Here is a 27,500-nt window from a genome sequence, read left to right on the forward strand (position 1 = left end):
GGTGCAGAACAAAGTGATGTATTATTATATATTTTAAGAAGAAACTTACCTTTTCGCCAATCCAAAGGCTGTAAGGAAATAATCAAATCAACCGAGAACAGCGAGCAAGCACGGGCAGGTTAAGCCCATGGACAGAGAAATCAGAACATCACACGAGTGCACACACAACACACTAAAACCACAGCACGGCACCCCACAACGTCAAAACCTCTCCTTTACTTGTACAGCAACAGAAACAAAAAGGAAACACCGAGCAAATGAAACTGATCACGGACACAGACACGGACATACAGTCGGTCCCCCGGATGAAGCCTCAAGCTGGTACCACCACCCCCCCACCCCCCTCCACTCTCCGTAGCGAAGACCCCTACCTGGCTCTGCATGAACTTCAGATTGATCCCCTCCAGGGTCACCTGCAGCAAGCCCCCGTCTCCCGTCTTCATATCCTGAACCGGGAACTCGCCTCCGAGCTCAGGACCTGCAGTGTAACCCCAAAGACAGCGGTGAGAAAGGCAGCCGGAGCCTGCTCGCAGGGCTTCAGACACCGCCCAGGTCTGATTCATCCGCCCTGCCCTCACCACCTGATTCAGGTCACGCTCCAAGCGCAGAGGACCATAAAAAAGACTTGCATTTATGTGACGCCTTTCACCACCTCAGGGCATCCCTAAGCGCTTTACAGCCAATGAAGCGCTTTTTGAAGTGTAGTCACTGTTGTAATGTAGGAAACGCGGCAGACAATTTGCACACAGCAAGATCCCACAAACAGCACTGTGATAATGACCAGATCATCTGTTTTAGTGATGTCGGTTAAGGATGCGTATTATCCAAGACATCGGGAGTAACTCCCCTGCTCTTCTTCGAAATAGTGCCATGGGAACTTTTACGTCCACCTGAGAGGGCAGACGGGGCCTCGGTTTAACATCTCACTTGAAAGACGGCACCTTCAACAGTGCAGCGCTCCCTCAGTACTGCACTGGGGTGTCAGCTTGGATCATGTGCTCAAGTCTAGATTTAGTAATGAGTAACGAGCAACGAGCCTGAATTAGTCAGTAATCTAATGGTTAGGGAACATCTAGTGAACAGTGACCATAATATGATAGAATTCGATATTAGGTTTGCGAGGGAGAAGGGTGGGTCACGAACCAAGGTTTTAAATTTAGGTGAGGCTGACATTGACTACGATGGACTGGGCAGAACTATTAATGGATAAAACTACTGATGAACAGTGGGAGGGTGTTCAAAAAAGTATTTGGTAGAATCCAAGACCTGTAGATACCCCGAAAGGGCAGGAGCTCTATGGGTGTAATTAAACAACCTTGGTCAACGAGAGAGGTGGGAGATGGTATAAAACTAAAAGAAAGGGCTTATGGAAAGGCAAAGAACAGTAGAGATCCCACGGACTGGGAGAGATATAAAGGTCAGCAAAGGGATAGAAAGGAAGCAATAAGAGCTGTAAAAAGAAATGAGAAAAAACTTGAGGGATATCAAGGATAATGCTAAAGGATTTTACAAATATTGTAAGAGAAAGAGGGTGGCTGAGAGCAATGTGAGCCCCTTAATGACAGAAGCAGGTGACATTGTAATTGAGAATCTGGAAATGGCAGACTTACTAAACAGCCACTTTGTATCGGTCTTCACTTGTAAGAATGAGGATAAAATACCAGAGATCCAGGGAAAAGTAAAAATAAATCAAGGGGAGGAACTAACTAGATTCAATCTAAGTAAAGACCGACAGATCTCCAGGACCTGATGGTTTCCACCCCAGGGAATTAAAAGAAGTAGTTGAGGAAACTGCTGGTACGTTACTCCTGACCTTCGAGAACTCTCACAATTCAGGAATTGTCCCCTTGGATTGGAAAATTGCCAATGTCACTCCATTATTTAAGAAGGGTAGGAGAGATAAACTAATAAATTATAGGCCCATTAGTCTAACATCAGTTGTGTGGGAAGTTACTAGAATCTGTTATTAGGGACAGAGTGACTGAGCATTTGGATGCTTATGAGTTGAACCAGCATGGATTTGTAAAGGGTAGGTCTTGTCTAAGGAACCTAGTTGAATTTTTTGAGGCGGTAACTAACATGGTAGATAAGGGGGGGGGACTATGGATGTTATTTATATGGACTTCCAGAAGGCATTTGACAAGAACCAGAGGACATAGATTTAAGGTGATTGGCAAAAGATCCAAAGGTGACATAAGGAAAAAATCTTTTACCCAGCGAGTGGTTGTGATCTGGAATGCACTGCCCGAGGGGGTGGTGGAGGCAGATTCAATCATGGCTTTCAAAAGGGAACTGGATAAGTACTTGAAAGGGAAAAATTTGCAGGGTTACGGGGGAAAGGGTGGGAGAGTGGGACTAGCTGGATTGCTCTTGCATAGAGCCAGCACGGACTCGATGGGCCGAATGGCCTCCTTCCATGCTGTAACCTATGATTCTAAAACCGTGGGATGGAAACCACCTGGTCCTGGGGATTTGTCACTCTTTGGTGCCATTATTTTCTTCATTACTGTTAATTTGCATTCGTTAATTATGGTGAGTCCCCGTCCCTGATTCAAAATTAGTTTCCTTGGGGTGTCCAGCATGCTGTCCTCTTCCTCCACTCTATATACTGACCCAAAGTAATTATTTAACATGTCCGCCATTTCCTTATTTTCATTTACAATATCACCATTATCTGTTTTGAAGGGCCCACATTGCTCTTGACCACCCTCTTTTTCCTGATATAATTGTACAAATTATTTTAAACACTTCGATCAGATCACTTCCTCAAATCTTCGATACTCAAGGGAATACAAGCCAAGTCTGTGCAACCTGTCCGTGTAATTTAACCCCGGTATCATTCCTGAATTTGCACTGCACCCCCTCCGAGGCCCATATATCCTTCCTGAGGTGCGGTGCCCAGAACTGAACACAATACTCCAGGTGGGGTCTAACCAGAGCTCTATATAACTGAAGCATAATTTCCACCCCATCGTAACCCAGCTGCCGTGAGATAAAGGCCAACATTGCATTCGCTTTTTAATTATACTTTCTGTACATGTCCACGAGCTTTACACTCACTGACATCATATCTCACAGCAGTTTTTAAAAGTGGAATGGAGAAATATTCGGAAAAGAAAATTTAAAAAAGGGTATGAGGAAAGGGATTGAGAGGAATGGGACTAAGGGGAGAGCTCTTTCAGAGAGACAGAGCGCGTGCGAGCGAGCGCACACAGGAGCGATGGGCCAAATGGGAATAAGGGGGAGAGCTCTTTCAGAGAGACAGAGAGAGAGCGTGCGAGCGCACACAGGAGTGATGGGGCCAAATGGGAATAAGGGGGAGAGCTCTTTCAGAGGGAGAGCGAGCACACATGGGCAATGGGCCGAATGGGGGAAAAGGGCAGGGGAACGGGACTGAGGGGAGAGATCTTTCAGAGAGAGCGAGCACACATGGGCGATGGGCTGAATGTGCAGTAAAATTCTACAATTCTCTTCTGACCTGGTGTGACGGTGTTCACTGCAGTGTGTCCCATTCTGAGTGTAATGATGCTTAATTACTCACCAACTGCATGCATCGTCCTGAGTATGGTGGTGTTTATATTCACTGAAAGTACAGCCCGGTCCTGAGTGTGATGGTGCTTACACACTCACAGGCAGTAGGCAACATCCTGAGTGTGATGGTGCTTACACACTCATCAGCAGTGCACCCTGTTCAATGTTTTGGTACTTACACACAGATCACAGGGATATAGGTCGGTTAGGAGTGGGCAAAAATTTGGCAGATGGAGTATATGTGGAAAATGTGAATGACTTGTCCACTTTAGCAGGAGGAATAGAAAAGCAGTATATTATTTAAATGGAGAGAGATTGCAGAACTCTGAGGTACAGAGGGATCTGGGTGTCCTAGTACATGAATCACAAAAAGTTAGTATGCAGGTACAGCAAGTGATTAGGAAGGCAAATGGAATGTTGTAATTTATTGCAAGGGAATGGAATATAAAAGTAGAGATGTTTTGCTCCAGTTGTACAGGGCATTGTGAGACCACATCTAGAATACTGTGTGCAGTTTTGGTCTCCTTATTTAAGAAAGGACATAACTGCTTTCGAGGCAGTTCAGAGAAGGTTCACTCGGCTGATTCCTGGGATGTGGGGGTTATCTTATGAGGAAAGGTTGGACAAGTTGGGCCTGTATACACTGGAGTTTAGAAGAATGAGAGGTGATCTTATTGAAAACATATAAGATCCTGAGGGGACTAGAAGCGGTAGATGCTGAGAGGATGTTTCCCCTTTGTGGGAGAGACTAGAACTAGGGGCCACAGTTTAAAAATAAGGGGTCTCCCATTTAAAATGGAGATGAGGAGATTTTTTTTCTCTCAGAGGGTCGTGAGTCTGTGGGACTCCCTCCCCCAGAGAGCGGTGGAGGCAGGGTCACTGAATATTTTTAAGGCTGAGTTGGATAGATTCCTGATTAACAAGGGAGTCAAAGGTTATAGTAGGTAGACGGGAAAGTAGGGTTGAGGTCACAATCAGATCAGCCATGATCTTATCAAATGGCAGAGCAGGCTCGAGGGCCGAATGGCCTACTCCTGCTCTTAATTCGTATGTTCGTATGATTGACTGTGTGCCTTGTTCAGTGCTTTGGGTACTTACACTATTATGTTCGGCAATGTACCTGGTTTGATGCTCTGTTGCCGTGCGGCTGCACGCTCCATGCTGTCCTTCACACAGTAGTACAATTCTCGACACTGTCAAAAAAGCACACAATAAATAGTATTAGTTACACTGGAATGGGGAGAATGAGAGAGAGGAAAAAGTGGAGGGGGGGGAACGACGACACACAGAGGGTGGGGGGGGGGGGGGGGGGGGGGAGGGGGGGAAAAACACAGGGCGGGACACGGACACACACACACACACACACACAAAGAACATACAAGGCCGTTCATCCAGAGGCCGTGCCTGTGCTTTTACCTTCTTGGTGTAGAATTTGTTGAGCTGGGTTTCTTGCCCATTGCGTCTCCACAGACACAGGACCTTGTTTTCGGGCAATACGTCATGTTGATGAGTTTCTCGTACCACCAGCTGCTCGTAGACAGTCCCAATGTTACTGCGCAGCACAATGCAGTCATCACACACCTACCAACACAAGGAGCACACCGTGCTAGAGCCAGCCAGAGCAAATGCTACTAATATCCACAGTACAGACGATACCAACAACCACAGTCCCCTGTCCCCAACACACCCTGCTGCTGCCCGACTGTTAGCAACCCACACCAACACCGACACCAACGGCTGTACCCCACCAGCGAGGAGACCCCATCAATCAGGGCTATCCCATAATATGGGGCCCAGCCGTTCCTCTCGGTGGTTGATGTTGGTGCGGTAGCGGCAACGTGTTGGGGAAAGGGTAAATAGGGCAGTGACAAGGACTTTAAATGTGGGCGAGGGCTCAGGTGGAAAAGGTTGTATAAATAGTCATTCTAAAACAAACAAAAAGAAAGTAGAGAAAGAGTCAGAAATTATTATGCTTTAGGCTCTACAGGTAAAGGGAAAACTAAAAGATATAAAGTAATTAAATCAGGAGAGAGAAATAAGAAATGCGTGAGAAAAACATTAGAGCAGAAGGACAGGAGAGAGGGTGTGTGGCCCACATAAACATTCTTTATACAAACGCTCAGAGTATAAGGAACAAACTGAATGAATTCAACTTAGAGGGTACAACATGGTAGCCATTACTGAGAAATGACTGCAAGACGGTCAGCACTGGGAATTGAATATACCGGGTTATAAGGTCTACAGGAAGGATAAGGAAACTGGTAGAGGGGGAGGAGTAGACTTAGTGATTTAAGGATGAGATTAATTCAATGATTAGAGGCGTAGCAGGCAGTGGAGACTTTATGGGTGGAATTAAGAAATAGAAAAGGATTTAAGACTGTAGTGGGAGTTGTGTATAGGCCCCCTGGTAGCAGCTGTGAAGTAGCAGAATGTATAAATGCAGAGTTTAGACAAGCATGTAGCAAAGGCAGAGTGGTTTTAATGAGGGATTTTAACTTTCATATAGATTGGGATAAGCAGACGAGCTCATGTCAGAAAGGTAGTTAATTTCTTGAGTGTGTTCAGAACAGCTTTCTGCAACAATATGTCCTAGAACCAATAAGGGGGCAGGCCATTTTAGATTTAATAATGAGTAATGATCCAGATTTAGTTCACAGCCTAACGGTGCGTGAACATTTATCTGATAGCGATCATAATATGATCGTGTTCAACGTTGTGTTTGAAAGGGAGAAACTTGTATCAGCCACTAAGATTCTAAATTTAGGTAAGGCCGACTTCAATGGGATGAGACAGAGACTGTCCACAGTAAACTGGGCAAATCTGTTAATGGGTAAAATGATAGAAGATCAGTGGGAGTGTTCAAAAAAGAATTTACCGTGACACTGAACCAGTTTATACCCCTAAGGGGTAAGAGCTCAACTTGCCAAATAAAACAGCCATGGATGACATAAGAGGTAAGGGACAAGATAAAACTAAAAGAAAAAGCGTACAAAATGCAAAAAATACCACAATTCATGGCGGCTGGGAGAAATACAAAGAAGCAAAGGGTGACAAAACAGATAGTAAGAGGTACAAAAAGGGAGGATGAATAGAAACTTGCGAGGGATATCAAAACCAACACAACATTTTTTTACAATTATATCAGGAAAAAGAGGATGGTCAAGAGCAATGTGGGCCCTTAAAACCTGGTAATGGTGATATTGTAAATGAAAATAAGGAAATGGCGGACATGTTAAATAATTACTTTGGGTCAGTATTTAGAGTGGAGGAAGAGGACAGCATGCTGGACACCCCAAGGAAACTAATTTTGAATCAGGGACGGGGACTCACCATAATTAACGAATGCAAATTAACAGTAATGAAGAAAATAATGGCTCCAAAGAGTGACAAATCCCCAGGACCAGATGGTTTCCATCCCAGGGTTTTAAAGGAAGTAGGTGAGCACATTGCAGAAGCCCTAACTATAATCTTCCAAAGTTCTCTCGATTCAAAAACCGTTCCTTTAGATTAGAATATTGCACATGTCATTCCGCTTTTTAAGAAAGGTGAGAGAGGGGTAAACCAGGGAATTATAGACCAGTTAGCCTATGGTCTATAGTTAGCAGTCAGGAAATGACTAGAGTCTATAATTAAGGATAGAGTGACTGAACACCTTGAACATTTTCAGCTGATCAGAGAGAGGCAGCATGGATTTGTAAAATGTAGGTCATGGCTGACGAACCTGATTGAATTTTTTGAAGAGGTGACTAAAGTAGTGGACAGAGGAAAGTCTATGGATGTTGTTTATATGGATTTCCAGAAGGCATTCAATAAACTCCCTCATAAGAGACTGTTAGTTAAAGGTGAAGCTTATGGAATTCAGGTCAAATTATTGACCTGGTTCGGAAATTGGCTGAGCGGCAGGAGACAGAGAGTAGGGATAATGGGCAGGTACTCAAATTGGCAGAATGTGACCAGTGATGTCGTGTTGGGGCCTCAACAATTCACTGTATTTATTAACGACTTAGATGACGGGCTAGAGAGCCACAGATCCAGGTTTACAATGACACAAAGATAGGCAGCATTGTAAGCAGAGTAGATGGAAGCATAAAGTTAGAGAGATATTAATAGATTAAGTGAATGGGCAAAATTGTGGCAAATGGATTTCAATGTAGGCAAGTTTGAGGTCATCCACTTTGGAGCTAAAAAGGACAGATCAGAGTACTTTATAAATGGTGAAAAGCTCGAAACAGTGGAGGTCCAAAGACACTCAGGGGTCCGTGTACATAGATCATTAAAATGTCATGGACAGGGACAGAACATAATCAAAAAGGCTAATGGATTGCTGGCCTTTATATCTAGAGGACTATAATGCAAGGGGGTAGAAGTTATGCTGCCCGTACAATGTACATCCTGTGCCATGTGGGAACTCCAGGACGCTTCCCGTGTCCTGGACAACCACAGGGGCAGGAAGTGTCGTCAGCTGGAGGAGCGCGAGCTCCTGGTTTTGGACCTTGAGCAGCAGCTGGCGTCACTGCAGTGTATCAGAGAGGCAGAGAGCTTCGTGGAGAGCACGATTCAGGAGGTGGTCACCTCGTAGGTTAAAAGAGTGCAGGCAGAGAACTGGGAGACCACCAGACAGACAAGGCAGGTAGTGCAGGAGTCCCCTGAAGGTATCTTGCTCTCTAACCAGTATTCAGTTCTGAATACTGATGAGGGAGAGGGTTCCTCTGCGGAGTGCAGCCAGAGCCAAGATCACAGCACCATGGGTGGCTCAGCTGTACAGGACTTGGGGGGGGGGGGGGTGGGGGAAGAGGAGAAAGGTCAGGAGAGCAACGGTGATAGGGGATTCTATAGTTAGGGGAGCAGACAGGCATTTCTATGGCCGTAGACGTGATTCCAGGATGGTATGTTGCCTCCCTGGTGCCAGGGTCAAGGATGTCACTGAGCGTCTGCAGAATATTCTTGGGGGGAGGGGGAGGGTGAACAGCCAGAGGTCGTGGTTCGGTACTAACGATATAGGTAGAAAGAGGGATGAGGTCCTGCAGGCAGTGTTAAAGCAGTTAGGAGAGAGATTAATAAGCGGGACCTCCAAAGGTAGTAATCTCCGGATTACTCCTGGTGCCACACGCTAACGAGTATAGAAATAGGAGGATAGTGCAAATGAATGCGTGGCTGGAGAGATGGTGCGGGGGGAGGGCTTTAGATTCCTGGGGCATTGGGATCGGTTGTGGGGGAGGTGGGACCTGTAAAGCCAGACAGGTTGCACCTCAACAGGGCCGGGACCAATGTCCTCACGGGGAGGTTCACTAGTGCTGTGGGGGGAGGGGGGGTTTAAACTGATTTGGCAGGGTGATGGGCACCAGGATGTAGCACTGGAAAGGAGAAACAAGGTGCACAGAGGATCAGGAGAGAAAGATAGCACTAGAGTAAGAAATAGTACAGTATTAGGTGGGATCAGACTAAGAGAGAGTACAAGAAAGTCTAAGACTGGTTTACAGTGCATGTGTGTAAACGCACGAAGTGTGGTAAATAAGGTCAGTGAGCTGCAGGCACAAATAGTCACATGGGAATATGATGTCGTGGTGATAACGGAGACCGGGCTCAAAAAAGGGCAGGATTGGGTACTGAATATTCCTAGATATAAGGTACTTAGGAAGGATAGGGAAGGGAAGGAAAGAAAGGGGGGGGTGGCAGTATTGATTGAGGAGAATATTGCAATACTGGAGAGGATGTCCTGGAGGGGTCTGAAATGTGTTCAGGATAATTTTCTTGATCAGTACGTTTCCAGCCCAATGAGGAAGGAGGCATTGCTGGATCTGGTTCTGGGGAATGAGGTGGGCCAAGTGCAGCAAGTGTCAGTGGGGGAACATTTAGGGAACAGCGATCATAGTATCATAAGGATTAGAATAGCTATGGAAAAGGACACAGACCACTCTAAAGTAAAAATACTCAATTGGAGGAGGGCCAATTTCAGTGGGTAGAGAACAGATCTGGCCCGGGTAAATTGGAATCAAAGATTGGCAGGCAAAACTGAAATTGAACAACGGGCGGCCTTTAAAGAGGAGATAGTTCGGGTACAGTCTGGGTACATTCTCACAAGGGGGAAAGGTAGGGCAACTAAAGCCAGAGCTCCCTGGATAACAAAAGAGATAGAGAGTAAGATGAAATGGATAAAAGTGGTGGATGACAGAAGTCAGGTTGATAATACAAGTGAGAACCAGACAGGATATAGAAAGGTCAGAGGGAAAGTGAAAAAGGAAATAAGAGAGACAAAGAGAGAGTCTGAGAATAGACTGGCAGCCAACATAAAAGGGAATCCAAGTCTTCTACAGGTATGTAAACAGTAAATGGGTAGTGAGAGGAGGGGTGGGGCCGATTAGGGACCATAAAGGAGATCTATTCATGAGGCAGAGGGGATGGCCGAGGTACTAAGTGAGTACTTTGCATCTGTCTTTACCAAGGAAGAAGATGCTGCCAGAGTCTCAGTAAAGGAAGATATAGTTGAGATACTGGATGGGCTAAAAATTGATAGAGGAGGTACTAGAAAGGCTAGCTGTACTTAAAGTAGATGTCACCTGGTCTGGATGGGATGCACTCTAGGTTGCTGAGGGAAGTAAGGGTGGAAATTGCGGAGGTACTGGCCATAATCTTCCAAACATCCGTAGATACAGGGATGGTGCCAGAGGACTGGAGAATTGCAAATGTTTCACCCTTGTTCAAAATAGGGTGTAAGGATAAACCCAGCAACTACAGGCCAGTCAGTTTAACATCAGTGTTGGGCAAACTTTTAGAAACGATAATCCGGGACAAAATTAACAGTCACTTGGACGAGGGTGGATTGATTAGGGAAATCCAGCATGGATTTGTTAAAGGCAAATCACGTTTAACTAACCTGAGAGAGTTTTTTGATGAGGTAACAGAGAGGGTAGATGAGGGCAATGCAGTTGATGTGGTGTAAATGGATTTTCAAAGGGTGTTTGAGAAAGTGCCACATATTAGGCTTATCATCAAAATTGCAGCCCATGGAATAAAGGCGGCAGCAGCAACATGGATACAGAATTGGCTAAGTGACAGGAAACAGAGAGTAGTGGTGAACGGTTGTTTTTCGGACTGGAGGGAGGTGTACAGTGATGTTCCCCAGGGGTCAGTGCTGGGACCACTGCTTTTTTTGATACATATTAATGACTTGGACTTGGTTGTACAGGGCACAATTTCAAAATTTGCAGATGAACCAAAACTTGGAAGGGTAGTAAACATTGAGGAGGATAGTGATAGACCTCAAGAGGATATAGACAGGCTGGTGGCATGGGCGGACACATGGCAGATGAAATTTAACACAGAAAAATGTGAAGTGATACATTTCGGTAGGAAGAACGAGGAGAGGCAATATAAACTTGAGGGCACAACTCTAAATGAAACAGAGATCTAGGGGTATATGTGCACAAATCATTGAAAGTAGCAGGACAGGTTGAGAAAGCGGTTAAAAAAGCATACGGGATCCTGGGCTTTGTAAATAAAGGCATAGAGTACAAAAGCAAGGAAGTTATGTTGAACCTGTATAAAACACTGGTTCGGCCACAACTGGAGTATTGTGTCCAGTTCTGGAAGCACTTTAGGAAAGATGTGAAGGCCTTAGAGAGGATGCAGAGGAGATTTACTAGAATGATTCCAGGAATGAAGGACTTTAGTTACATGGACAGACTGGAGAAGCTGGGGTTGTTCTCCTTGGAACAGAGACGGTTGCGAGGAGATTTGATCGAGGTATTCAAAATCATGAAGGGTCTAGACAGAGTAGATAGAGAGAAACTGTTCCCATTGGTGGAAGGGTCAAGGACCAGAGGACATAGATTTAAGGTGATTGGCAAAAGAACCAAAGGTGACATGAGGAAAAACTTTTTTACACAGTGAGTGGTTGTGATCTGGAATGCACTGCCCGAGGGGGTGGTGGAGGCAGATTCAATCAGGGCCTTCAAAGGGGAACTGGATAAGTACTTGAAAGGAAAAAATTTGCAGGGCTACCGGGATAGGGCGGGGGAGTGGGACTAGCTGAATTGCTCCTGCATAGAGCCAGCACAGACTCGATGGGCCAAATGGCCTCCTTCCATGCTGTAACCTGTCTATGATTCTATAAGTTAGGCCACACCTGGAATACTGTGTTCAGTTCTGGGCACCGCACCTTAGGAAGGATATATTGGCCTTGGAGGGAGTGCAGCGCAGATTTACTGAAACGATACCTGGACTCCAAGGGTTAGATTAGGAAGAGAGATTACACAAACTAGGGTTACATTCCCTGGAATTTAGAAGATTATTTGATATTATGGGGAACTGATGGGGTGGATAGAGAGAAACTATTTCCACTGGTTGGGGAGTCTACGACTAGACATAGCCTAAAAATTAGAGCCAGGACTTTCAGGAGTGAAGTTAGGAAACACTTCTACACGCAAAGGGTGGTAGAAGTTTGGAACTCTGTTCCGCAAACGGCAGTAGATGCGAGTTCAATTGTTAATTTTAAATCTGAGATTGATAGATTTTTGTTAACCGAAGATATTAAGGGATATGGGACCAAGGTGAGTATATGGAGTTAGGTCACAGATCAGCCGGGATCTCATTGAATGGCGGAACAGGCTCGAGGGGCTAAATGGCCTCCTCCTGTTTCCATGTTGCTATCAGTGATGGGGAGATCCCATCAATCAGGGCGCTACCATAACACCTATGAGGAGACCCCAGAAATTAGAACCATTGCTCGGATGCTGAAGGATCACAAATGCCTGTGTAGATTTGAAAGTGTTGCATTGAGCGTGATGGAGTGGCCAGCACGATGAGCATCACATGGTTGAATTTCCCTATTCACATATGTGTGCCTTTGCTCCGAATCAGGAAGTCTGAGAGTATCACAGGCCAGCGAGTGGCTGTGCGGTCTGTCACTCTCCGCTGTGGCAGTGGGTGATGTTTGACCGGCCCGGTGATTACGGTGTAACCGAGCTGCCCCATACCTCCATGAAGAAGATTTCACCATTGGTGTCGGTCCCTGCGTGCACCACAAACGTCTGCTTCTTGATGTGGCGGCTGCCGCAGGGTCTGACGTGGAGATCGCGGCCCTCCTGGGAACCAAAGACACGGGCATTAAAGGAGCAGCCGGTCCAAACCCACCCACTGACCCGCACCCCTCACACGGGCATTAAAGGAGCAGCTGGTCTGTCTGACTGCAATCTCCCTGCTACGAGTCTGTCTGACTGCAATCTCCCTGCTACGAGTCTGTCTGACTGCAATCTTCCTGCTACGAGTCTGTCTGACTGCAATCTTCCTGCTATGCGTCTGTCTGACTGTAATCTCCCTGCTACGAGTCTGTCTGACTGCAATCTTCCTGCTATGCGTCTGTCTGACTGTAATCTCCCTGCTACGAGTCTGTCTGACTGCAATCTTCCTGCTATGCGTCTGTCTGACTGTAATCTCCCTGCTACAAGTCTGTCTGACTGCAATCTTCCTGCTACGAGTCTGTCTGACTGCAATCTTCCTGCTATGCGTCTGTCTGACTGTAATCTCCCTGCTACGAGTCTGTCTGACTGCAATCTTCCTGCTATGCGTCTGTCTGACTGTAATCTCCCTGCTACAAGTCTGTCTGACTGCAATCTTCCTGCTACGAGTCTGTCTGACTGCAATCTTCCTGCTATGCGTCTGTCTGACTGTAATCTCCCTGCTACGAGTCTGTCTGACTGCAATCTTCCTGCTATGCGTCTGTCTGACTGTAATCTCCCTGCTACGAGTCTGTCTGACTGCAATCTTCCTGCTATGCGTCTGTCTGACTGTAATCTCCCTGCTACAAGTCTGTCTGACTGCAATCTTCCTGCTACGAGTCTGTCTGACTGCAATCTTCCTGCTATGCGTCTGTCTGACTGTAATCTCCCTGCTACGAGTCTGTCTGACTGCAATCTTCCTGCTATGCGTCTGTCTGACTGTAATCTCCCTGCTACAAGTCTGTCTGACTGCAATCTTCCTGCTACGAGTCTGTCTGACTGCAATCTTCCTGCTATGCGTCTGTCTGACTGTAATCTCCCTGCTACAAGTCCGTCTGACTGTAATCTCCCTGCTACGAGTCTGTCTGACTGCAATCTTCCTGCTATGCGTCTGTCTGACTGTAATCTCCCTGCTACAAGTCTGTCTGACTGTAATCTCCCTGCTACGAGTCTGTCTGACTGCAATCTTCCTGCTATGCGTCTGTCTGACTGTAATCTCCCTGCTACAAGTCCGTCTGACTGTAATCTCCCTGCTACGAGTCTGTCTGACTGCAATCTTCCTGCTACAAGTCCGTCTGACTGTAATCTCCCTGCTACGAGTCTGTCTGACTGCAATCTTCCTGCTATGCGTCTGTCTGACTGTAATCTCCCTGCTACGAGTCTGTCTGACTGCAATCTTCCTGCTATGCGTCTGTCTGACTGTAATCTCCCTGCTACAAGTCCGTCTGACTGTAATCTCCCTGCTACGAGTCTGTCTGACTGCAATCTTCCTGCTACAAGTCCGTCTGACTGTAATCTCCCTGCTACGAGTCTGTCTGACTGCAATCTTCCTGCTATGCGTCTGTCTGACTGTAATCTCCCTGCTACAAGTCTGTCTGACTGTAATCTTCCTGCTACAAGTCCGTCTGACTGTAATCTTCCTGCTGAGTCTGTCTGACTGTAATCTTTCTGCCGGTTTACGTCCCAGGATAGGGTACAAGGAAAGCTGTGTCACGCGATAGAGTGGAACGCTCACCAGCTGTGGCAGGCGGTCGAGCAGCTCGTTCACCTCCTGGCTGTGCACCAGCCCGATGTGTGATTTACCCATCAGTCGCCTCACCTTCTTGCGGATGTCGTTCTTGTTCACCTGTAACAGGATGCGATTGTCAGTTAGCGGACCTCGACAGCGCACTAATCCACAAGACTCTCTACAAACCACAGGCAGCTGCTCTGTCAGTCACAGCTGTAGTTCTGCTCTGAAACAGAGCTTCAATACAAAAAGTTACCTTCGTCGCAGGGAAACAATATATCTGCCTAAAATACCATCCCTGCCCTGGGAGTGTTCGATGAGACAGTGTAAAGGGTGGGAGGGACACAGTGGGTTATTTTCGGACCTGAATGTCTGTTTTGACCCCCTCCCTCTGCCCCCGTCCAGTGGGAGAGCTGACCTTGACCATCAGCATGTAGATAATCATGTTGTAGAGTAACGTAGACAGCAGACGGTCCTCATCATCTTCCAGCCGCTTCCGGTCGTGATCCCCGAGTGACACATACCTGCAGGTAAAGAGTCCGACAGGTTAAGTGACGGAGGACTGCGCCCCTCCCTCCCTCCCCCCCAACCGAGTGGTAGAGATAGCCGTACCTTTCAATCATTTCCTGGGGTCCCTGGTCCATGCCCATTCCTTCTCTCTCCAGCATCACTGCGTCCAGGTAGGTGTCCTCCCAGAACTGGACCTGGTCCCACAGCACCGAGCGTTCTTTACCTGAGGACGAGCAGGTGCAACAGTCAGAGCCTGTTTGTCCACTCGGCCAACAGCGATGTCACTCAACACACAGCACCGGCCGCTACCCAGGGCCCTCCATCGCCAGCCGAGAGCTCCAGACGTGTGGGCCCAGCTGGATCAGAGCGTGGAGCCGCTGAGAATTCAGCAGTCGCACACAACATCTTCCCGGACGACAGGCCGGAAATCTCAGCATCAGTAATCGCAGGCCACGGCTGGGCACGGTGGGGGGCAAACAGCCGGCAGAGGGGGCACGGGGGGCAAACAGCCGGCAGAGGCCTGGACTGTCTCTCTGTAACCTCACCCGGCTGATGATCAGCCCTGTTAGGAACTGGCAGCCACCAAACACATCTTAAACTACAGCCAGGGGCCTTGTTTAAATGTATGGTGCAGGTTTTAAAAAAGGCTCCACACTCCAGTCTCGCACACTCCACATCGACACACAGTGAGGGGGGGGGATTAAGCACTCTATAGTAACCACACGGAGGACAGCGTGCTGTGTGAAGACATCTCCAGTGGCTCACAGTCGATTCCTGTCGGATGAATCCCCTGCACAGACTCTCTCTCACCAGCAGGCAGCAATAATGTGTGCCTCCCCCAGAATGACATCGACCCTGCCCCCCCACTACCGTCCCCGGCCCCACTGACAACCGCCCACCGACCACATCATCCTTCGACTCCCCCCCGACTCTCCCAGACCCCACCGACTCCCCCCCGACCCACCCGACTCCCCCCACCGACCCCCCCGACCCCCCCAGACCCCACCGACCCCACCGACCCCCCCAGACCCCACCGACTCCCCCCCGACCCTCCCAGACCCCCCCGACTCCCCCCCACTGACCCTCCCAGACCCCACCGACTCCCCCAGACCCCACCGACTCCCCCTCGACCCTCCCAGACCCCACCGACTCCCCCCCGACCCTCCCAGACCCCCCCGACTCCCCCCCACTGACCCTCCCAGACCCCACCGACTCCCCCAGACCCCACCGACTCCCCCCCGACCCTCCCAGACCCCACCGACTCCCCCCCGACCCTCCCAGACCCCACCGACTCCCCCCCGACCCTACCGACTCCCCCCCGACCCTACCGACTCCCCCCCGACCCTACCGACTCCCCCCCGACCCTACCGACTCCCCCCCGACCCTACCGACTCCCCCCCGACCCTACCGACTCCCTACCGACTCCCCCCCGACCCTACCGACTCCCCCCCGACCCTACCGACTCCCCCCCGACCCTCCCAGACCCCACCGACTCCCCCCGACCCTCCCAGACCCCACTGACTCCCCCCCGACCCTCCCAGACCCCACCGACACCCCCCGACCCTCCCAGACCCCACCGACCCTCCCAGACCCCACCGACTCCCCCCGACCCTCCCAGACCCCACCGACTCCCCCCGGACCCTACAGACCCCACCGACCCCTCCACCCCCCTCTCACCCTCCCAGACCCCACTGACCCTCCCACCCTCCCAGATCTCACCGACCCCCCACCCCACCCTCCCCGACCCCACCACCCTCCGACCCTTCCCCGCACCCTCACACCCCCACCCCCACTGTCTGAGAGCCCTCGGCTTTCCCATTAGTCTCAGGCAATACTCAAAGCAGATTCAATCTACATTCTGATCAGACCCTCGAAGTTCTCTTACAGACAGTGTGATGAGACACTCTGCTTCTGCTTCAGATTTGAGGTTAGGATCAGATCAGCCATGATCTCATTGAATGGCGGAGCAGGTTCGAGGGGCCGAATGGCCTACTCCTGCTCCTATTTCTTATGTTCTTATGATCCTGTCACCAACAGACAGAGCGGACCCCACTTTATCTTGGCACGTTGCCTCAATTTTTACAGAAGTCAAAAATAGTTGGCCGGATTCTGATTACACGCCCCCCACCTCCCCCGCAACATAGGCTGCTCTTCCAGACCCAGTCTCCACAGGTGGGGTCGGGCAGAGGAACAGACAGAGAGACAGACAGAGAGACCGGGAAGTTAAATTATGTGGAGCTGAAGTGCTGAGTAATGAGGAGTGCCTGCGGCGGGCGGGACACGGTGCCTGCGGCGGGCGGGAAACGGTGCCTGCGGCGGGCGGGAAACGGTGCCTGCGGCGGGCGCAGGCGGGAAACAGTGCCCGCGGCGGGCGGGAATCAAAGCCTGCGGCGGGCGGGAATCAAAGCCTGCGGCGGGCGGGAATCAAAGCCCGCGGCGGGCGGGAATCAAAGCCCGCGGCGGGCGGGAATCAAAGCCCGCGGCGGGCGGGAATCAAAGCCCGCGGCGGGCGGGAATCAAAGCCCGCGGCGGGCGGGAATCAAAGCCCGCGGCGGGCGGGAATCAAAGCCCGCGGCGGGCGGGAATCAAAGCCCGCGGCGGGCGGGAATCAAAGCCCGCGGCGGGCGGGAATCAATGCCCGCGGCGGGCGGGAATCAAAGCCCGCGGCGGGCGGGAATCAAAGCCCGCGGCGGGCGGGAATCAAAGCCCGCGGCGGGCGGGAATCAAAGCCCGCGGCGGGCGGGAATCAAAGCCCGCGGCGGGCGGGAATCAAAGCCCGCGGCGGGCGGGAATCAAAGCCCGCGGCGGGCGGGAATCAAAGCCCGCGGCGGGCGGGAATCAAAGCCCGCGGCGGGCGGGAATCAAAGCCCGCGGCGGGCGCAGGCGGGAATCAGTGCAGGCTCCCTTCACAGGAGTGGAATCGATCGTGAACGACTGGAGACCTTTCCGAACCCATGCAGCAGCCAGACATGCAGACGAGAGACAGCAGGACGTGTGCAACAGTGAACAATACAAGCGCTTCATTACTCATAGATAGGGTTTCCATGGCCGCATCCTCCAGCTGGTCCCACATTGAGCTCTTGTCTCTCCCTGAGCCGATCCAAGGCAGGACAGAGCCAGGCAGCAGGTAGAAAGGAAAAGACCCCGGCATTTAGTTACAGTCATCAGGCAGGACCACAGGTAGATTTAGTCCCCTTACACAGGCCCAGACAACAGGACAGAATGTGACACGGACATTACACAATCCCCAGTTACAATCAGAATGGAACAGGATCACCATTGGGTTAGCACACGAGACGGATTGCGAGCTGAGCACCTACTCACGGTGCAGGAACTGGCCTTGCTTCGGATCTCGATATATAAAATCACACGGGCAGGTGTCTGGACTCATGTACACAAAGGTGCACTGCCCCTCGAAGTGTCTCGCATCAAACACACAATCGCACAGACAGACACTCAGACGTGGCAATAAGACCATGTGCACCAAAACATTGCCAAACCCCTCCGCCCAAGTAACAGTGCCCTCAGACATCCCGACCCTATCGCCCGGCGGGTAACCAGGGGCGGGGGCGCCCGGCGGGTAACCAGGGGCGGGGGCGCCCGGCGGGTAACCAGGGGCGGGGGCGCCCGGCGGGAAACCAGGGGCGTGGGCGCCCGGCGGGAAACCAGGGGCGGGGGCGCCCGGCGGGTAACCAGGGGCGGGGGCGCCCGGCGGGTAACCTCATCTTCCCTCTTGTTCTTTTGCTGATCATCTTAGATCTGTGTCCTCTGGTTACCCACCCATCTGCCACTGGAAACAATTTCCCGTTCATGATTTTGAACACCTCTATCAAATCTCCTCTTAACCGTCTCTGCTCGGAGCAGATCAACCCCAGCTTCTCCAGTCTATCCACGTAACTGAAGTCCCTCATCCCTGGAACCATTCTAGTAAATCTCTTCTGCACCCTCTCTAAGGCCTTCACATCCTTCCTAAAGTGTGGTGCCCAGAACTGGACACAATACTCCAGCTGAGGCCTGACCAGTGTTTTATAAAGGTTTAGCATAACTTCCTTGTTTTTGTACTCTGTGCCTCTATTTATAAAGCCCAGGATCCCATATGTTTTTTTAACAGCCTTCTCATCCTGTCCTGTCACCTTCAAAGATTTGTGTACATTCACCCCCAGGTCTCTCTGTTCCTGCACCCCCTTTTTGTACCCTTTAGTTTATACTGCCTCTCCTCATTCTTCATATCAAAATGTATCACTTCACACTTCTCTGTGTTAAATTTCATCTGCCATGTGTCTGCCCATTTCACCAGTCTGTCTCTGTCCTCCTGAAGTCTGTTACTATCCTCCTCATTGTTTATACATTTCCGAGTTTCGTGTCATCTGCAAACTCTGAAATTATACCCTCGATACCCAAGTCTAGATCATTAATATATATCAAAAAGAGCAGTGATCCTAATACTGACCCCTGGGGAACACCACTGTATACTTCCCTCCAGTCTGAAAAACAACCGTTCACCACGACTCTCTGCTTTCTGTCCCCTAGACAATTTCATATCCACACTGACACTGTCCCTTTAATCCCATGGGCTTTAATTTTACCAACAAGTCTATTATTTGGTTCTTTATCAAATGCCTTTTGAAAGTCCACACACACAACATCAACCACACTACCCTCATCAACCCTCTCCGTTACTTCATCAAAGAACTCAATCAAGTTAGTCTAACATGGGTTTATCCCTCTCCCCTTTTTTGAACAGGGGTGTAACATTTACAATCCTCCAGTCCTCCGGCACAGTCCCCATATCCAGGGAGGATTGGAAGATTGTGACCAGAGCCTCTGCAATTTCCACCCTTACTTCCCTCAGTAACCGAGGATGGAGACCATCCGGACCGGGTGACTTTTCGACTTTGAGTGCTGCCAACCTTTGAAGCATCAATCATCATTCGGCAGTTTATAAACATTTTAAAACGACGGACAGGATTTGTTTCAGTTCTTACCCAGCAGTCCCTCGAACAGGTAAACCCTCTGACTGATATCCTCTGGGGGGGCGGGAGGTGCTGAACATCCACTGCCACCTTTAGCAGCCTTGAATGTGGGTCCCAGCATGTGAGATTTACCCTGCAACAGGACAGCAGTTCAGTCAGCAGCTGCCTTTGGTACCTCACTGATAGTACCATCATCCTGCCCCATCACTCTCTCTGGACAGATCCTTTCACCTCCCAGTTAACACCCTCTTTTACCCTCACTTCTCCTCAACACTGGCTTCCTTTACACATCATCCGATCCTAACCAATTTTCTGCTCACACCTTGCCTCTCCACTCACTGTGGGAGGGCAATGAAATTCGACTTTCTACACCAGCTTCTCCATCTCTTTCCCAACGCCAAACGAACAACTCCCTCTGATAGCTCCAACCCGGCTCTTCCATCTCCTGCCCTCACTATCTCCCCCTCCCTCTGATAGCCCCACCCTCAGTCCTCCATCTCCTGCCCTCACTATCTCCCCTCCCTCTGATAGCCCCACCCTCAGTCCTCCATCTCCTGCCCTCACTATCTCCCCTCCCTCTGATAGCCCCACCCTCAGTCCTCCATCTCCTGCCCGCACTATCTCCCCCTCCCTCTGATAGCCCCACCCTCAGTCCTCCATCTCCTGCCCTCACTATCTCCCCCTCCCTCTGATAGCTCCAACCGGGGTCCTCCATCTCCTGCCCTCACTATCTCCTCCCCCTCTGATAGCCCCTCCATCTCCTGCCCTCACTATCTATCCTCCCTCTGATAGCCCCACCCTCAGTCCTCGTTCTCCTGCCCTCACTATCTCCTCCCCCTCTGATAGCCCCTCCATCTCCTGCCCTCACTATCTATCCTCCCTCTGATAGCCCCACCCTCAGTCCTCCATCTCCTGCCCTCACTATCTATCCTCCCTCTGATAGCCCCACCCTCAGTCCTCCATCTCCTGCCCTCACTATCTCCCCTCCCTCTGATAGCCCCACCCTCAGTCCTCCATCTCCTGCCCTCACTATCTCCTCCCCCTCTGATAGCCCCTCCATCTCCTGCCCTCACTATCTATCCTCCCTCTGATAGCCCCACCCTCAGTCCTTGTTCTCCTGCCCTCACTATCTCCTCCCCCTCTGATAGCCCCACCCTCAGTCCTCGTTCTCCTGCCCTCACTATCTCCTCCCCCTCTGATAGCCCCACCCTCAGTCCTCCATCTCCTGCCCTCACTATCTCCCCTCCCCCTCTGATAGCCCCACCCTCAGTCCTCCATCTCCTGCCCTCACTATCTCCCCTCCCTCTGATAGCCCCACCCTCAGTCCTCCATCTCCTGCCCTCACTATCTCCTCCCCCTCTGATAGCCCCTCCATCTCCTGCCCTCACTATCTATCCTCCCTCTGATAGCCCCACCCTCAGTCCTTGTTCTCCTGCCCTCACTATCTCCTCCCCCTCTGATAGCCCCACCCTCAGTCCTCGTTCTCCTGCCCTCACTATCTCCTCCCCCTCTGATAGCCCCTCCATCTCCTGTCCTCACTATCTCCCCTCCCTCTGATAGCCCCACCCTCAGTCCTTGTTCTCCTGCCCTCACTATCTCCTCCCCCTCTGATAGCCCCACCCTCAGTCCTCCATCTCCTGCCCTCACTATCTCCCCTCCCTCTGATAGCCCCACCCTCAGTCCTCCATCTCCTCTCCCTCTGATAACTCCACCCTCAGTCCTCCATCTCCTGCCCTCACTATCTCCTCCCCCTCTGAGAGCTCCACCCTCAGTCCTCCATCTCCTCTCCCTCTGATAACTCCACCCTCAGTCCTCCATCTCCTGCCCTCACTATCTCCTCCCCCTCTGAGAGCTCCACCCTCAGTCCTCCATCTCCTGCCCTCACTATCTCCTCCCCCTCTGAGAGCTCCACCCTCAGTCCTCCATCTCCTGCCCTCACTATCTCCTCTCCCTCTGATAACTCCACCCTCAGTCCTCCATCTCCTGCCCTCACTATCTCCCCTCCCTCTGATAGCCCCACCCTCAGTCCTCCATCTCCTGCCCTCACTATCTCTCCTCCCCGAGAGCTCCACCCTCAGTTCTCTAACCCTCACTATCTCCTCTACCAGCTCCTCCATCGTTAACAGAGTCTCCATGAAGCTCTGTTTTCTTTCCTCTCACACATTCTTTCCCTCTAACTCTTAACTCAACATCAAGCCCAAAATTTGAATCCTGCTCCCATATTTCTAGCCCCTCACTCCTGGAAAGGGTACTGAAAAAAACTCCTTGTGTGACAGGTGATCTCTCTCCATCGCCTCCACTCTATTTTATTGATACCATGTGTCTGTGCTGGAGTGAAGTTTCCTCTCCGTCCTCCTGAACTCTCAATCCCCTGTCCTCCACCCTGCAATCCTCAGTATGTTGACATCAACTCAATGCACCGTCTGCGAATCTTTACAGGACCTCAAGCCTTCCTTCCCTCCCTTCTCCAGTCTTCCCCTGCTCTCCTCCCATCAACCTAGCTCAATCCTGCACTCCAGAGTTTGGGCCCTCATCATGGGTTTGCCAACTGAAGAGCCACCCTGTGCTGAGCTGGTAGATCTCAGCAAGGCTGGAGGGGTAATAATTGCCCCAAGTGAGGGAGGGGCAAAAATCACACAAGGTTTCCCACACCTGATTGCAGGGCAGCTTCCACGGAGACTTACGAAGATGTGTCTGGTGTCGGTGTTGGTCTCGATCTCGCTGTCGGAGAGGGTCCCTCTGGACAACGCCGTCCCCGAGGGGTTTTTACCCGCCGTGCTTTCTCCAGCGGCGCTGCTGTAGTCGCTGTCAGCTCCCAGAGTCTCTCCAGAACTGTTACTGACCTGGGGCAACACATTAAAACATCAGTGAGTACACGTACCCCAAACACAGCCACAGCTGAAGGATCGGGGTGCATTACGTCAAACTCTTCATTTATATAGTCCTGAGTACAGGAACAGAGAAACCCCTCTCCCCACAATGAGGGGTCCGGGAGAGCAACAGGAATGGGTACAGGGAAACCCCTCTCCCCACAGTGAGGGGTCCAGGAGAGCAACAGGAGTGGGTACAGGGAATCCCCTCTCCCCACAGTGAGGGGTCCAGGAGAGCAACGGGAGTGGGTACAGGGAAACGCCTCTCCCCACAATGAGGGGTCCGGGAGAGCAACAGGAATGGGTACAGGGAATCCCCTCTCCCCACAGTGAGGGGTCCAGGAGAGCAACGGGAATGGGTACAGGGAATCCCCTCTCCCCACAGTGAGGGGTCCGAGCGAGCAACAGGAATGGGTACAGAGAAACCCCTCTCCCCACAGTGAGGGGTCCGGGCGAGCAACGGGAATGGGTACAGAGAAACCCCTCTCCCCACAGTGAGGGGTCCGGGCGAGCAACGGGAATGGGTAGAGAGAAACCCCTCTCCCCACAGTGAGGGGTCCGGGCGAGCAACGGGAATGGGTACAGAGAAACCCCTCTCCCCACAGTGAGGGGTCCGGGAGAGCAACTACTCTGGGTGGGGGACTTCAATGTCCATCACCAAGAGTGGCTCGGTAGCACCACTACTGACCGAGCTGGCCGAGTCCTGAAGGACATAGCTGCCAGACTGGGGCTGCGGCAGGTGGTGAGCGAACCAACGAGGGAAAAACTTATTTGACCTCGTCCTCACCAATCTACCTGTCACAGATGCATCTGTCCATGACAGTATTGGTAGGAGTGACCACCGCACAGTCCTCGTGAGACGAAGTCCCGTCTTCGCACTGAGGACACCATCCAACGTGTTGTGTGGCACTACCACCGTGCTAAATGGGATAGATTCAGAACAGATCTAGCAGCTCAAAACTGGGCATCCATGAGGCGCTGTGGGCCGTCAGCAGCAGCAGAATTGTATTCCAGCACAATCTGTAACCTCATGGCCCGGCATATTCCTCACTCTACCATTACCAACAAGCCAGGGGATCAACCCTGGTTCAATGAGGAGTGTAGAAGAGCATGCCAGGAGCAGCACCAGGCGTACCTAAAAATGAGGTGCCAACCTGGTGAAGCTACAACTCAGGACTACATGCATGCTAAACAGCAGAAGCAACATGCTATAGACAGAGCTAAGCGATTCCACAACCAACAAATCAGATCAAAGCTCTGCAGTCCTGCCACATCCAGTCGTGAATGGTGGTGGACAATTAAACAACTAACGGGAGGAGGAGGCTCTGCAAACATCCCCATCCTCAATGATGGCGGAGTCCAGCACGTGAGTGCAAAAGGCAAGGCTGAACCGTTTGCAACCATCTTCAGCCAGAAGTGCCGAGTGGATGATCCATCTCGGCCTCCTCCCGATATCCCCACCATCACAGAAGCCAGTCTTCAGCCAATTCAATTCACTCCACGTGATATCAAGAAACGGCTGAGTGCACAGGATACAGCAAAGGCTATGGGCCCCGGCAACATCCCAGCTGTAGTGCTGAAGACTTGTGCTCCAGAACTAGCTGCGCCTACAGCAAAGTTGTTCCAGTACAGCTACAACACTGGCATCTACCCGACAATGTGAAAAATTGCCCAGGTATCTCCTGTCCACAAAAAGCAGGTCAAATCCAATCCGGCCAATTACCGCCCCATCAGTCTACTCTCAATCATCAGCAAAGTGATGGAAGGTGTCGTCGACAGTGCTATCAAGCGGCACTTACTCACCAATAACCTGCTCACCGATGCTCAGTTTGGGTTCCGCCAGGACCACACGGCTCCAGACCTCATTACAGCCTTGGTCCAAACATGGACAAAAGAGCTGAATTCCAGAGGTGAGGTGAGAGTGACTGCCCTTGACATCAAGGCAGCATTTGACTGAGTGTGGCACCAAGGAGTCCTAGTAAAATTGAAGTCAATGGGAATCAGGGGGAAAACTCTCCAGTGGCTGGAGTCATACCTAGCACAAAGGAAGATGGTAGTGGTTGTTGGAGGCCAATCATCTCAGCCACAGGACATTGCTGCAGGAGTTCCTCAAGGCAGTGCCCTAGGCCCAACCATCTTCAGCTGCTTCATCAATGACCTTCCCTCCATCATAAGGTCAGAAATGGGGATGTCCGCTGACGATTGCACAGTGTTCAGTTCCATTTGCAACCCCTCAAATAATGAAGCAGTCTGAGCCCGCATGCAGCAAGACCTGGACAACATCCAGGCTTGGGCTGATAAGTGGCAAGTAACATTCGCGCCAGACAAGTGCCAGGCAATGACCATCTCCAACAAGAGAGAGTCTAACCACCTCCCCTTGACATTCAACGGCATTACCATCGCCAAATCCCCCACCATCAACATCCTGGGGGTCACCATTGACCAGAAACTTAACTGGACCAGCCATATAAATACTGTGGCTACAAGAGCAAGTCAGAGGCAGGGTATTCTGCGGCGAGTGACTCACCTCCTGACTCCCCAAAGCCTTTCCACCATCCACAAGGCACAAGTCAGGAGTGTGATGGAATACTCTCCACTTGCCTGGATGAGTACAGCTCCAACAACACTCAAGAAGCTCGACACCATCCAGGACAATGCAGCCCGCTTGATTGGCACCCCATCCACCACACTAAACATTCACTCCCTTCACCACCTGCGTACAGTGGCTGCAGTGTGTACCATCCACAGGATGCACTGCAGCAACTCGCCAAGGCTTCTTCGACAGCACCTCCCAAACCCGCGACCTCTATCACCTCAAAGGACAAGAGCAGCAGGCACATGGGAACAACACCACCTGCACGTTCCCCTCCAAGTCTCACACCATCCCTACTTGGAAATATATCACCATTCCTTCTTCGTCGCTGGGTCAAAATCTTGGAACTCCCTTCCTAACAGCACTGTGGGAGAACCTTCACCACACGGACTGCAGCGGTTCAAGAAGGCGGCTCACCACCACCTTCTCAAGGGCAATTAGGGATGGGCAATAAAAGCCGGCCTCGCCAGCGACGCCCACATCCCATGAACGAATAAAAAAAACAGTAATGGATACAGGGAAACCCCTCTCCCCACAGTGAGGGGTCCGGGAGAACAACGGGAGTGGGCACAGAGAAACCCCTCTCCCCACAGTGAGGGGTCCAGGAGAACAACGGGAGTGGGTACAGAGAAACCCCTCTCCCCACAGCGAGGGGAACAGGGGAGTTGGGAAAAACCCTTAAGGCACTAGATATGATCTATTAGAGGCTCGAAGAGTGGTTTGGGAGACGGGGGGTTCGATTCATGGGGCACTGGCACCAGTACTGGGGAAAGAGGGAGCTGTTCCGACGGGACAGGCTCCACTTAAACCGGGCTGGGACCAGTGACCTCGCGAATCGAATTACTCGGGCTCGAGATAGAGCTTTAAAATAAAAAAAGGGGGGTCGGGGGTGGTGGTCAGGTGAGGGGAAATTTAGAATTCTGAAGAGAAAATTTAAGATGATAGAGCAGTGTAGTGACTTGGGTAAAGATAAGCAGAGTGTGTCAGGAAGGGACAGAGAGTTTACCAATAATATTACATCAACAAGTAAGGTCAAAGCAGGTAAAAAGTTAAAATTGAAGACTCTTTATCTGAATGCACGGAGCGTTCGTAACAAGATCGGGGAATTAGTGGCACAAATAGAGATAAATGGGTTTGATCTAATAACCGTTACAGAGACATGGTTACAAGGTGACCAAGGTTGGGAACTAAATATTCCAGGGTACATGATGTTTCGAAAAGACAGGGAGAATGGAAAAGGAGGTGGGGGTGGGGGAGCCCTGATAATAGAGGATGAGATAAGGAGAGTGGTGAGAGAGGGTCTTAGTCGGAGGATCAGGAAGTAGAATCAGTATGGGTGGAAATAAGAAATAACAAGGGGCAGGAAACACTGGTGGGAGTCGTTTACAGGCCCCCGAATAGTAGCAATACCATTGGACAGAGTATTAATCCTGAAATAGTAGGAGTTGTAATAAAGGTAATACAGTAATCATGGGGGGACTTTAATCTTCATATAGACTGGGAAAAATCAAATTGGCAAAATAGTGCGGGGGATAAGTTCATGGAATGTATTCGAGGTGGTTTACTAGAGCAATACATCGTGGAACCAATCAGGGAACAGGCTATTTTAGATCTTGTGTTGTGTAATGAGATAGGGATAATTAGTAATCTCACAGTAAAAGAACCTCTGGGGAAGAGTGATCATAATATGATAGAATTTCTCATTGAATTTGAGAGTGACGTACTTAAGTCAGAATCTAGAGTCTTAAACTTAAATAAAGCCAATTACACAGGTATGAGGGGCGAGTTGTCAAAGGTAGATTGGGAAATTAAATTAAAGGGCTTGACAGTTGAAAAGCAATGGCAAACATTTAAAGAAATATTTCAATATTCTCAACAAATATACATTCCATTGAGAAATAAAACCTCCATGGGAAAAGTGATCTACCCGTGGTTAACTAAAGAAGTTAAGGAGAGTATTAGATTAAAAGGAGAGGCCTATAATGTTGCTAAGAAGAGTAGTAAGCCTGAGGATTGGGAGAGTTTTAGAAACCAACAAAGGATGACCAAAAAATTGATAAAAAGGGAGAAAATAGTATATGAAAGTAAATTAGCAAGAATTATAAAAATGAATTGTAAGAACTTCTACAAGTATGTAAAAAGGGAGAGAGAGGCAAAAATAAACGTTGGTCCCTTAGGGGCTGAGACAGGAGAAATTATAATGGGGAATCAGGAAATGGCAGAGACGTTAAGACACAAAAAGCATACCAGAAATAGTGGGGAACCAAGGGGCTAAGGAGAGGGAAGAACTTAAAATAA

At 50.2% G+C, this 27,500-nt stretch overlaps 1 protein-coding gene across 1 annotated transcript in view; it reads right to left on the minus strand.

Annotated features, from left to right (window-relative positions):
* Positions 1–27,500, minus strand: part of LOC137311569 (MAP kinase-activating death domain protein-like) — a 150,407-nt gene that overhangs the window by 31,840 nt on the left and 91,067 nt on the right. The window contains 12 exon segments of the mRNA XM_067978700.1: positions 50–68; positions 372–478; positions 4,652–4,724; positions 4,948–5,015; positions 5,018–5,057; positions 5,059–5,112; positions 12,507–12,614; positions 14,263–14,373; positions 14,675–14,780; positions 14,869–14,989; positions 19,752–19,872; positions 22,424–22,582. Coding sequence (XP_067834801.1) covers positions 50–68; positions 372–478; positions 4,652–4,724; positions 4,948–5,015; positions 5,018–5,057; positions 5,059–5,112; positions 12,507–12,614; positions 14,263–14,373; positions 14,675–14,780; positions 14,869–14,989; positions 19,752–19,872; positions 22,424–22,582 — 1,087 coding nt within the window.

Source organism: Heptranchias perlo, unplaced genomic scaffold (genome assembly GCF_035084215.1).
Source record: "Heptranchias perlo isolate sHepPer1 unplaced genomic scaffold, sHepPer1.hap1 HAP1_SCAFFOLD_360, whole genome shotgun sequence".
NCBI lineage: Eukaryota > Metazoa > Chordata > Chondrichthyes > Hexanchiformes > Hexanchidae > Heptranchias > Heptranchias perlo.